At 36.3% G+C, this 13,012-nt stretch overlaps 1 protein-coding gene across 2 annotated transcripts in view; it reads right to left on the bottom strand.

The window, feature by feature from the left end:
- The window catches only part of LOC149548258 (uncharacterized), a 70,046-nt gene that overhangs the window by 32,209 nt on the left and 24,825 nt on the right, over positions 1 to 13,012 (bottom strand). For both annotated transcript variants that reach the window (XM_089792320.1, XM_089792321.1), the window contains exon 2: positions 6,044 to 6,977. In XM_089792320.1, coding sequence (XP_089648446.1) covers positions 6,044 to 6,977 — 934 coding nt within the window. The remainder of the gene's footprint in view (positions 1 to 6,043; positions 6,978 to 13,012) is intronic.

The raw sequence follows: 13,012 nt of genomic DNA, 5'->3' as shown, positions 1-13,012 counted from the left end.
ACTCTCTCACAATGGTGAAATCTATATAGTAAATATGTTGTGATTTAACTCCACAGGGTGGCAAAATACTCAGCTCTGATACCACTGAAATATCTGCAATAGATATTTACCCGGTTTCTTCCTCAAAATAATATTCAAAACTTAAACATGCGAAGTTAAATTATAAGCCAATGATATAAAACCGGTAGATTCTCATACAATATCTTAAAACGTGTTATTGCATTATACCACAGCAATACAATAACTATTATCCAAACTCCAATCTTAAATACAGTTTTACAGTCGGATTGCAATACTAAGAAAAGAAGCTATAAGCACACTCAAGACACCTGATGTGACATCTCCACGGACAATGGATTTGCGTCCACTGTCTACTGCCTCGAGGGTTTACGTCCTCCCGCTAGATGAAAGCTAAAGCTTTCTGAATAACTCTCATAAGAGAGAAACTGAAATATGAATCATAAACCATGCCTCCTGAATGAATGAGTCTCTCTCCTTTTAATCCTCAAAGTTGTGACCCTTTGACTCCTTTCCTGTCTTTTCATCTTATCTCTTGTCCTTTTTAGCCCACTTTATAATACTAAATTGACCTTTTATAACTTTAACCCACGCTCTCATTATCAATTTTAATATCATATGAATATATCTTTAAACTTTCTAATGTCCCAAAATGGGGACATTACACTGTGGAAGTAGACAAAACCATACACAGCATTAATTATTTGCTAGGCAACATAGTCGGGATTGAAATTCGCAACATATACATACAGCAACCAAAGAAATTGTGATTTGAAAGGAGTCAACGGTTATTATTGTGCAACTGGCACATCATATGAGGCATCAATAGGGCACAACTCAATAGCAGTAAGATCTTCGAATCACAAAAGATGCATAATATAGTGTGTAAGAGAAATCAGTGACAGATCGTGGTTGCGGTAATGGCATGGTCAGGTGTCCTAAATATTCGAAAGGTTTGAATTTAAAACTATTAACAAATCATATTGAAAAGAGATCAATTAAAGTATGTGGTGCGATTAAAATGAAAAGGTATGAGCAAGAATGAGTTTATTGCATTAAAGAGATGTAACTGTTGCCATTTTTTGCCCTCCCCGCAAAAATTTGAATTCGAATGCAACCCCACCCAACGGTCACCTTCCATCTTTTATATTATTTTAATGCCTCGGAAATACGAAAAATGAAACATTTAAAACCTATGGTATTTCCTAAGTTTTCCGCGGGCTGCAACTTTCTACACCGTCAAATCTAGTTCAGATCTACGATGGGCACTTTCCCCAATTATCAAAGCAAGCGATCTTTAAACATTGCGGGGAAGCCCCTTAGCGACGCGTGGCAGGTGGGTCCATGTTCTCTTGTGGGCCGCAGGGTGGACAAGGTGGCTGGTGAGTTGGTGATTCTATTGGTGCCTGCTTTCCCGCATTCTGAGCTTCATCAGACTTTCTGACAATGCGGGCAAGTGCCCTGACGACACGCGTCCATGTGACATCACAGAGGGTAGTTACGCAGGTTCAGAAAGCATGTGTTACGAGCACCGTCAAATCTCCCAGGATCAATGGCTGGCACATGCCCGCAATATGAAGATGCAAGGACTTTAAGCAATGCGGGCAAGCGCCTTGTTGCCGCATGTCCTTGTGGGGCCAGGCTGGTTTCATATGCTGCAGGGCGATGCCAGGGTGGTGCCAGTTGGATGCCACGACAGATGTCGAGTGTTTCGTGGGCCCAGAACTTTGAAGAACAAGCGCAGTAATACGGAGAATCTTTCCCGATCATTGATCTTTTGTAGATCGACGATCAGCGCTTGCCCGCAATATGGAAGTGCATGAAGATTAAACATTGCGGGGAAGCGCCTAAACAACACGTTTCCTTGCGGGCCCGGCCAAGGTATTAACAATGAAGGCAGCGCGGTTAGGGCTGGCGGTCATGTGACTATCACAATCAAGGTTCTGAGGAGGTGGCGCAGTTAGTTATGGAGATATGGTCAACCGCGTGCAGACTCTACGGAGTGGCAAAACAAAAGAAGATCGTTGGTCCACGTGGCTCATCCTGATGCCAGAATTCAGTTGACTGTCTGATCTTGCTGATTCACAAGCTAGAAATAGGGGAAATCAAGTTTTGTTGCGCGATTTGATCCTTGTGATCAATGCCAACCACTCTTGTATGAATGTTGAACTCAATGAACATGGGAAAACACTCCATCACCTCTTATCCGATCCATCTACTTGGTCAAACAATTTAATGGCACCGTTTCTGTCTTCTCAGGGCCCTATTCCAACAAAGATCAGATATCATTGCATCTAGATCTGTGCTCAGATCAGATTTTCTTCAGATCTCCATGATTATTCTGTAGGGCTTAATGGCAGTGGTTGTAAAGTAATTTCAGTTGGAAAAATATCTCAGTTATGCCTAAGCTATAAAGGCAAATTTTGTAGATTTTAAAAAGGTCGACTCTTCTCTGACTTCTCTGATATTTCTCTGCAACTTCAAAGTAAATTCCCTTTGCCTCTGAACTGTATGACATTCTGGCTTATCTCCTTCAGCCATTAATGTAAAAGTGCAAGAGTTATTTGTCTCTCATTGGTGTTTTGTAAAGATCTGCAATTTGCATGACTGTATCTCTTTTGGCCTATGAATGATATATAAGTGAATCTTCTCTTTCCTTGTGTCATTCATTTTGGATTTTCTGATCTGCGTGTGATTGTTAGATTAAAGCAAGTCTGAATGTGTATATCTTTTGGTGTCATGATGGTTCAATAGTGCATGTATGGGCAGAGATTGGTTTGAACACTCTATTTTGATGCATCACCCTCTTAGATTAGAATAGGTAGATTTGCTTCTATGCCTTCCTTCTCCCTTTTCCTCTCCAAGAGTAGTTAAGTGCACCCTGATAGTAAAGGAAGTCGGCCTTCTCCGGAGACTCAACCTCACAGTTCAAATCCCACAACTTGGAGGTTGTTTCCATGTTTCACAAGGTTGTCCTTAGGTAAAAACTTTGGACATGGGTGCAAACTTTTGTGACAACGATAACTTTTTACAAGTCTCTATTTGGAACAAAAACATAAAAATAAGAGGTCAATTATTTGTAGAAGAGGCAATACAATAACAAGACATATTCGACAAAAGGCATTTAAACAAATATTTTAATTTTACTTCTAAGGAGGAATAAGGAGTGAAAGATGATTTTTTATTGTAAATTTATTTATTATATTTTAATGATAAATTAAAGCTTTTGTTTTTTTTATTATTCAAAAGGCATGGTGATTTAAACTATGTAAATTATTTAAATGTCAAATAAGTGGACCCAGTCATTTAGCGTCTTAAATGTGATCATCATAGATATAGTGCAATATCGAATTGTTTACATATTTGTGTCCAGTTTGTCTCCCTACCATAGAAGCTAACGTTCAATATGGACTAATTTAAGATTGCATATATATTTGATCTGTTGCATCTTGATAATTAAATTGTTGGCAATATAAGTGCGTAGAACTTTATAAAGTTGTACATGAAAATCTTCATTGTAGTTGACTCTGTTGCCCAAATAAGCAAAGGAATTGGTCTTCTGAATCATTGAAGTATTATTATTGGGTTTACATTTGAAGTCACAAAATCTATATCTTCCTTCTTACAAGCATCAAACCAATTGTTAAGAACCATATACAAAATGTTCGACTGTTTCAAGCAAGCATTCAACTTTGTTTTGATTGAGTTCAAGGATTCTACCAACCGAAGAACTCACAAGGCTTACATTCGCTATAAAAAAGCCATGAGCCAAGCAGTCTGCATTTGAGGTGAAGGTTTACCTGCTTAGGTGTAGCGAAGCTTAAAATGCAGGGGAATCAAGGTGATTTTCGTTCGTTGGCCAGAACTGATTGTGGAATCCTATTGGAGAATTGGCAAGCTATTGGATTTTCAATCCGCGATTTTGGGAACCAACACTCCCTATGCAATACCAATTATTAGCCAACATGCTATTATATGTAAGTTTTTGTTTCTGGATTCAATTGTGTGTGTTTTTATCATCGATTTGAAACCAAGTTCCCTCCCAAGGGTGTTAATTAACAATATCAAATTTCCACAATCCATTTGATGTGAGTTTTTGTTTTTGGAATCAATTGTCTGTGTTTTTTATAATCGATTTGAAACCAAGTTCCCTCCCATGAAGGGTGTCAATTAACAATATCAGATTTCCACAATCCAATTTGATGTGAGTTTTTGTTTCTAGATTCAATTGGGTGTGTGTGTTGTTATCATCGATTTGAAACCAAGTTCCCTCCCATGAAGGGTGTCAATTAACAATATCAGATTTCCACAATCCATTTGATGTGAGTTTTTGTTTCTAGATTTGATTGTGTGTTTTTTTATCATCGATTTGAAACCAAGTTCCCTCCCATGAAGGGTGTCAATTAACAATATCAGATTTCCACAATCCATTTGATGTGAGTTTTTGTTTCTCGATTTGATTGTGTGTTTTTTTATCATCGATTTGAAACCAAGTTCCCTCCCATGAAGGGTGTCAATTAACAATATCAGATTTCCATAATCCATTTGATGTGAGTTTTTGTTTCTGGATTCGATTGTGTGTGTTTTTTAATCATCAATTTGAAACCAAGTTCCCTCCCATGAAGGCTATTATATGCTGAGAACCTTCCACCAGAAAGGTGTGTCAAGTCAGTTTTTTGAACGTTGGCAGCAATTTTGTCAGGAATGAAAAATACTGGTTAAGAAATTCAAATGAGCCCACTTTCTTTGATGAATTCTGCGGCGTTAATGTGCCCTCTGATGCTGTAGCAAATAAACAAGTTTCTTATTGGTGGTCAACAACTTTTCATCACTGGTAAACTATTTTCATTTTTTATTTTGTTGGTCTCCTATCCAAGTTGCAAGTTCTTCTGCCACTGAAAAGAATTGGTCTTTGTACACTTTTATCCACTCAATGGAGTGTAACCGGTTAGTTTCAAAAAAAGATGAAGACTTAATTTATATTCATTCCAGTTTGCATCTTTTGTCATGTAAGGATCCCCATTACAAGGCTGGGGCAACCAAGCTCTGGAATGTAGCCTCTGAGTGTGCCAATTTGGATGCAACCATTGAGGATCTTGCTAGACTCTCACCAGCTGATGATGATGATGACATATCTACACATGGTGCATCTAGTGCGAGTGGCACCATTTTGGGTACAATTTACAAATGATCTTGAACTTGCAACTACAGCAGCTGAAAATGCAATAGATGAGGACTTTTTTTAATTTCCTTATGATGATTGTTGAACTACAATGAAGATAGAAGACAGTTACCATTTTTTATTTTCATTTTGTTATTGTAATGATTTTCATTTGAATCATGAACCTAGACATATGGTTCATTTGAATATTTTAAGATATCAATTGGTATTTAATATTTATCTTTGGCATTTGAGATTGATATACGATGAAGCATCATACTATCAAATGATTTAATTCTGTATATTTGTTTGGATTTATTAATATACATAGATATATATCCGTGTATATACACACACATACCTGAAACCATGTACACAAAGCCCCAAGCAAACTTGCCCATATCCACGTGCTAGATACTCGTACCTCTATCTGTACCATATAACATGGGGCCACCCATTCATCTATTTTTGAGTATTTCAAAGTAATTGAAATTCGTGATATCTCTATTTTCAAGGGCATGCTTTCTGATATTATCAATTAACATAAAATTTGATATCTAAGAGCTAACACTAACGTCCTACACATACACAGCATTTCAAAAACATTTGCTGAAATTCGCATCTCAACCATGGGATCAGCTTAAATAAAGAAAATCCAGTATCTTTGCCATGAGTACACTGTATCCTAAAAGAAATCAAAACAAAGCAATAACATAAAATGAGGCCAGATCCAACATCCTTCCACATTCGGTCCCCAAATATTTTGATATGTCACCTGCAATTCTCCATTATTATCTATTCTTGTTACGATTTTGCTTTTTAATACCATGCACATAGACAGAAAAAGTGTTAAGAAGTAAATACCTGCAACTTTTCCAATGTTTTTGACAATGAAGTAAAGATCCATAGAATAAAGAAAGCATCCAAAACAGCAACAGGTAGCACAAGAAATAGTCTTGCTTTTCCTGAAAGATCATTAATATTTCCAACATTTTCTACAAGCTCCAGTGCTTCTGAAGCAACAAAGTAAACTGCTCCCAGAAAAACCACTTTTGATGTAATCCCACCAAGTGTTGGCCTTACCACACCATAGCCCATGGACACCACAAGAAGAAGAAGGCGAGACACAGTCTTCTTAATAGACCCAAATGTTACTGCCCAGATAGTGATGTCAATAGGTCTGTGTCCAGTCGCGTTGAAGTTGGAATATTCAAAATACCACATAGCCATCTCACACATGCCAAGAGCAATCACTATCGTGATACAGTTCTGAAGCTGTAATATATCTTTCCAAAAACGAACATACTGAACAAACCAGATGAGTCCAAGTATAAGGTACGACAATGACATGATGCCATAAAACTTCAGGAAGGGTGCCATTCTCCCTGGTAAATAGCCCATGAGATTCTTCCAGATAGTTTTACCATTGATTACAGTGCCTTTGAGTTTTGGATCACAGAACATAAAGTACAGGTTATACATGCCAGTTTTATTGATTGTGATAGAACTTGGCGGCATCATTGCAGTCACATCGTTTCCCCTAAAAACAATGGATATGCGTTTAGGCCAACCTCCTTCCTCAGATTGGTGCACAATAATTTCCCCCTGTGTGCAACCATCTGCTTTTGCAAGATCATGGGTACAGCAAAGGGCAGTGGAACCCACAGAAATGGAGCCCCCAATCTTATCCCTGTCTTTTATCTCGAACACTATTGCTTCAATAAGTCCTGTGTTATGCTCCATTTCTTGGTGAAGAGAAGCGGAATCCTTACTCCTTGTGAAAGAAATTGATTCAAATCTGCCATAGAAGTTGCATAAAACATTACATCATAAAGATTGTGAACAAACTTCATAACAAACATGAGCAGACGAGCCACATAAGATGTCAAAGGAAAGCAGCAAATAGACAACAGTATAGATCAGTTAACCCATAGACACAAATTTCAGGTATGCTCACCATGCTCCAAAGAGCTAGACTAAAACAAAGACAAGACTGTTGACTAGTGTAGAAAACTTTTCAATGCTTTCTAAACCAGCATAAGATTAGCTACACAAAAGAACCTACAGGGGATTTGATTTTTTATCTCTTATCATTGCCAAAAGCCCAGATACAAGAACTGCAATACACCAAAGCCTCTTATTTTAGCAAAAGCATTCTATAAACCCATCCTCATTAATTGTATATCAGATTTAGATGTAAGGATTTTAATTTTATTTCAAGTTATATCATTGACTGCAATGTATCTAATATTTTCACTAATATTGTGATTTTTGTATAATACTAATGAGAGATTTAAATCAACTTTAAGTATACTTATTACGTTCACTTGAGTACATATGCTGCTATGTATCTTGTTTTCACACTTTGTACTTTTTGTGTTTTCAAAGATATGAGATATCCTATCATTTAAAGGGTATGTCTCATGTAGAGACATGTCCCTACATGGACATAGTCCACGTAGAGGCATGTCCCGGCCGTATCGGGTGTCTCTTCATTAATAAAACAAATCGCAGATTTAGTGCAATGTCTATCAGATGCCAATTCAAAATGCTGCATTAGTAATCACAGCCAATGAAAATAAGCATTCACAGCCAATGGGAATGAGCATTCACAGCCAATGAAATAAGCATAATTAAATCTGTTTGTATCAAAACAAAAATCTTCAGATTTCATCGATTTCTTAGAATCAATAATCAGAGATTATATATTACTCAAAATGAAACTGATATTATATATCAGTTCATGTTGCATAATATGATTAATAATTATTTAGTAAAATTATATATTAATGTGTATATGTATAGACACTAAATATGTGCGTGTCTCTGTGTGTGTGTGTGTGTGAGAGATTACAAGAAGGTTATGTATTAATCAGCTATTATAGCATCAATACTTTAAGTTTGAGTAGAATGCAGATGGTAGATAATAGATTTCTTCAAGATTGAATTTGTCAACTTGATTTAATCCAACTGACACTAACAATCATCAACATTCTATTCTATGACCATAGGGACCAAAACAAATAAGAATAAGCAATGAATAGATTGGAAACAAAACTATTGATAACATTAAAGAGAATATTTTATTTAAGGACAACTTTTACTGCACAAATCATCGGCAACAGAAATGATATTTATTATTCATAACCATGTCTCTATTCACTGTATTCAGAAAATCTGTATGGCAAGATCTACACCTACAAGGTGTTAAAAAATGCACAAAGTGAAACTTTTCATGTGCTTTTGCAGTTATAATGTTACTTAGTACACTAATAAAATTGGATACTGCAGTGTATACTGAAATAGCGCTCATTCTGAACATAGAAATAGAAAAGCTTCAATGAATAAAAAAGTTACGTGTTTAATGCCACAAAGTTTATGCTCAAATTATGCAGCGATTTAAACTTGGACTGAGTTGCAAGCAGCGGAAATGAAATAAAAAGATCAAAGGCAAACTTGTACAAGTGCACCTGGTTGATCTACTGTAGTTCTCCAGTGATCACATATGCAAATGCTTGGAGATATTCGGTTTCTCTAAACAACGGATTAAGTTAATATTTTGCTGCATATCCGCTCCCAAATTCTCAGTCTTAATTAGTCGAACCTCAGAATCCGTCTAGAAGACTTAGCAGGCAAAGGTAGTAGGCAAGAAGCCGGTAAAATTAATGACATCCTTAATAGCTACGAAAAAGCATTTGGACAAGGAGTTAATAGAGATAAATCTGAAATCTTCTTCTTCCATATGAATAGTAGAGGAAACAACAACCTGCAACCTTTTGGGTTTCAAAAAGGGATCGCTACCCAGTGAATATTTGGGAATTCCCCTTGGACGAGGGCACAAAATGAAACAAACTATGGAAACCACTTGAGAAGGAAATGGATAAATGAATAGATAGCTACAAAGCAAAATGGTTTGCATCAGCTGGCAATTCTAACATGCTAAAATCAGTTTTAGAAGCTATTCCAATTTATCAAATGGCTTGACTTTCCCTTACACTAGAAACAAAAAATTATTAGAAAAGGAAATGTGTAACATTTTCTGGCGAAGCAACTCAAAGAAGAAGAAAATGGCATTAATTAGTTGCAATAAATTATGTCATCCCAAAGAGTTTGGAAGTATTGGCTTCAAAAACTTGAAACCCACAATAGGGCTCTTGGAGCCAAAACTACATGGAGACTGTACAAGGAATCCAAAAGTAAATGGGCTAGAATACTTAAGAAGAAGTATAGCAGCAATTCACTAAAAAGTTTCTTTAGGGCTGCAAACCTTCCAAACGGTTCTAGGATATGGAACTTTATATTAGAATGTAAGGATTTCATCAATGATCAGATAATCCGGCATATTCAGCAAGGGGATAAAGCCCATTTCTGGACTGATTCTTGGGGGGATACCCAGCCCTCAAAGATAATCCCTATCTGGTCAACATCAGAGAGTACCTTGAGGAAAATTGGGATCACTGGGTTAAGAATTATTCAATTATGTGGAATTTCCCAAGTTTGAGCCCTCTCTAGGTTGGAAATGGAGATCTCTTGAAGATCTGCTGTCCCAAGAAATGAGATAGAGGAATTGCAAGGGGTATTAGGTAGTAGGGACATAACTCCAAAACTAGGGACAGACAGACTAATTTGGTTTGGCTCTAAAACAGGAAAGTATAATACTAAGGATGGGTATGCAACCCTGGTAAAACAGCATCATTGGGAAAAGACAAAGCTATATATTCACATGTGCTGGAATGAAGCTGACATGTTTCTTTGGGCTGCTATGCAGGGGATAATTTGAACAGCTAGTTTGTTCAGAAATTTGGTTATGAAGGACCTACAAACTACAAATTGTGTACTCTCTGAAGCAGATGAGGAATTTGTCGACCATTATTGGCAGAATGCCTTTTCTCCTACTCCTGTTGGTAATGGTTATGGGAGAGGTTAAGATGATCCTCATCTCTACCCAACAGTTCGAAGGACATAAAGGATGGTTTGATTTGAATTTCAATAATCCTCATAAAAGCTTCTGGAAGGTAGCCCCTTCCATTTTACTTGGGAAATTTGGAAAGGGAGAAATAGATGTATTTTTCAAGATGAAAGGTTAGACCTAGCTAGTTTGTTAAACAAAATACAAGCATCTACTGTAGAAACAGTGAACAGCAGAATAAGATATGGGAACCTAGGTGAGGCAAAGTTTACTAATTGGGATAGTAACATGGGAAAGAAGTGGTTTCACTTAATCATTCCCCACAGTTCTATGACAGTACTAATGACAAGAAATCAAAAAAAGCCCAATGCCAATGATCTAAGCCGGAGAAAGGTTGCCACAAACTCAATTTTGATGGCACGTCAAGAGATAATCCGAGCAAGGCCTGTATTGATGGTCTCAACCATAAATCGAAGGGGTATTTTTGTGCAAAATTTGCCAAACCCCTTGAAATGGAAACTAATAATATGGCAGAGATTTGTGCTCTTGTAGGAGGTTTATTACTTTTTCATAAACTTCATCTTAAAAAGATTGCCATTGAAGGGGATTCACTCACAATTATAAATCCTTTAAGAATTGGTAAGACCCCTGATTGGAAATTGCACTTGAAGTTAGGCAGAGCAGTAGAGCTCCTAAACCATTTCAAAGAAGTCACTATCAAGTACATTTATCATGAAGGTAACAACCTCACTGATGAATTAGCAAATATGGGGGTTTGATGGTATACAATTAGAAGATATATACCTGCAGACTCAATATAGGCATTCTAAGTCTTAATGTTTAGATAATCTAGTTCTATAATTAAGTCTACCCTGGCTTCCACACAATACTAGACAGAACTTAGCTCTGGCAATAGAATCTTATGTAAGTCCATCAATCTGCAAAAAGGCTTAAATGTATACAAGTATCTGGCAATGGATGAATAGACACATATATACTCTGTTTTATATGCATATGCCTATAAGTATTGGTCCCTGATACATATATCTGGCTTCCATATATGAGTTGGATATATGGACCAATATCCATATCTATAGGTGTGTGCGTAAGTTTCGAATATATATACCTATACATATGGATATTGTTGCATTCTCTGATTTCTTGTACATATTTGTACCACCTCCTGCCTTTGTTTTCTCATATTTCCTAGCTGATACATGTACATGTATAGGGTATTTCTATATATGTATATATAATAATATATATACATTTATATTATATGTATATTTATTTTTTGTTTCATCATCTTGTTCCTTTTCTCTTTGTACCTGGGTGTGTATTGGTTTTTGCCTTTCTTATATCTACTAATATAGATATATATTTATACACATATATGGGGTTCCCATACACATTTCTATATAATCACTATTTTATTCACTTTTTGTGTGATGTTTTCCTTGTCACTTTATATTACCTTTCTCGTGGGCATATGGCTCTTTTGTGTTATTTCTTTTTGCCTTTTTCATTAATTCCAAGTTGTCATTTTCTGCCGTATTCTCTTCATCGTTTCATTATTGCGAAGGTCATCTTTTGTAACATCCCCATTTTGGAGTTACAGCTTGATCGATTTAGCCTATCATTGGTCTTTGTAGGCTGATACTGGTGATTAGAGAACCATGTTGTTGAGTTATTTGGCTATTTTGTGGCTATTAGGCCACTTTCACATGTTGAGTGCACTATTGGATATTTTAATTATATTTATTAAGGTTGTTATTTTAATTGAAAGTGTTTAATGGGCACCTCAGTATTATAGCTCATTGGAATCAAGATGAGAAGTTTAAAATTATGGGCACATAAAAGGACCTTGTGTGTTAGAATATCATTATATTAATGAAAAGGTCATTTTTGGAGCAATCAAGGAGTTTAAATTAATAAAGTGACTTTATTATCTGTCAACTTTTAAATTATAATATAAAATTGCTTTATGAGAAATGAAGCCTTTTAAGTGAAAACTGTAAATATGAAGCCACTAGCCATTTAGTGTGAAAGCAAAGCCATTTGAATTGAGATATTATAAAAGCAAGCACTTGGAAATGGATATTCATTCTTGAACATTTTATTATTTTGTCTTTTTTGTTGATTGATATTGAATTTGGTGAATTGATCCATACTGGAGAACTACGCATTCTCACATTAGGATCGGTGGTTTAGTTTGTTGCTAGAGGATCGATTATACTTTTTGAAGGTTGTTTATTTACTGGTATTTGGGAATGGCTAGCAATACATATGAAATTTGAGGCTAATTGGCGTCAATATCGCACCCATACTGCATATCGTCAAGGGAAGAAGAGGCTGCAATCAGTTGTTTGAGGAACAGTGTAGTACCTCAGGGCTGCGATCTGAATTATATAGGCAGCATCTAACCATAGCAGAGCTGCGTCCATGTTCTTGGGCTGCCATTTGCATTTGTGATCATAATCTTTCACCATCGGGTAAGAATCGCCATGTTTTCTGTAAATCGAATTTCAGTGTGTGCATTGTAAACAATTGTTATCTTTGCCTTAGTTTGCAGAATAGAATATAGAAGAAAGAAGTTGCACTTTCAATTTCCAAGCATTTTTATGTATTTCATACTCTGAAAGGAGCAAGAAAAATATATTTAAAATATAGAACTTTTGAAACACAAAAAGATTCTTTCTTTAGCATAGTTGAGTGTGAGCCAAAAGGGCTCATTACAGTGGGGTATCAAAGCAGTTTCCTGCCATAATGTAGGGTAGGAAAAATATTATTATTTGGTCATGATGTTGTTAATTGAGTCACCAGCACTCTTGCAGTTGTTTCAGTTATGGAAAAATCTAGGAAAACTACTAAACAAGGAAACTAATTGAATAGCACGGCTAATCTCAGGAAGCAAACAAATGCCA

Source organism: Cupressus sempervirens, chromosome 7 (genome assembly GCF_028749045.1).
Source record: "Cupressus sempervirens isolate cs-2001-9-10 chromosome 7, ASM2874904v1, whole genome shotgun sequence".
Classification (NCBI taxonomy): domain Eukaryota; kingdom Viridiplantae; phylum Streptophyta; class Pinopsida; order Cupressales; family Cupressaceae; genus Cupressus; species Cupressus sempervirens.
This window is presented reverse-complemented; position numbering and strand designations above follow the sequence as displayed.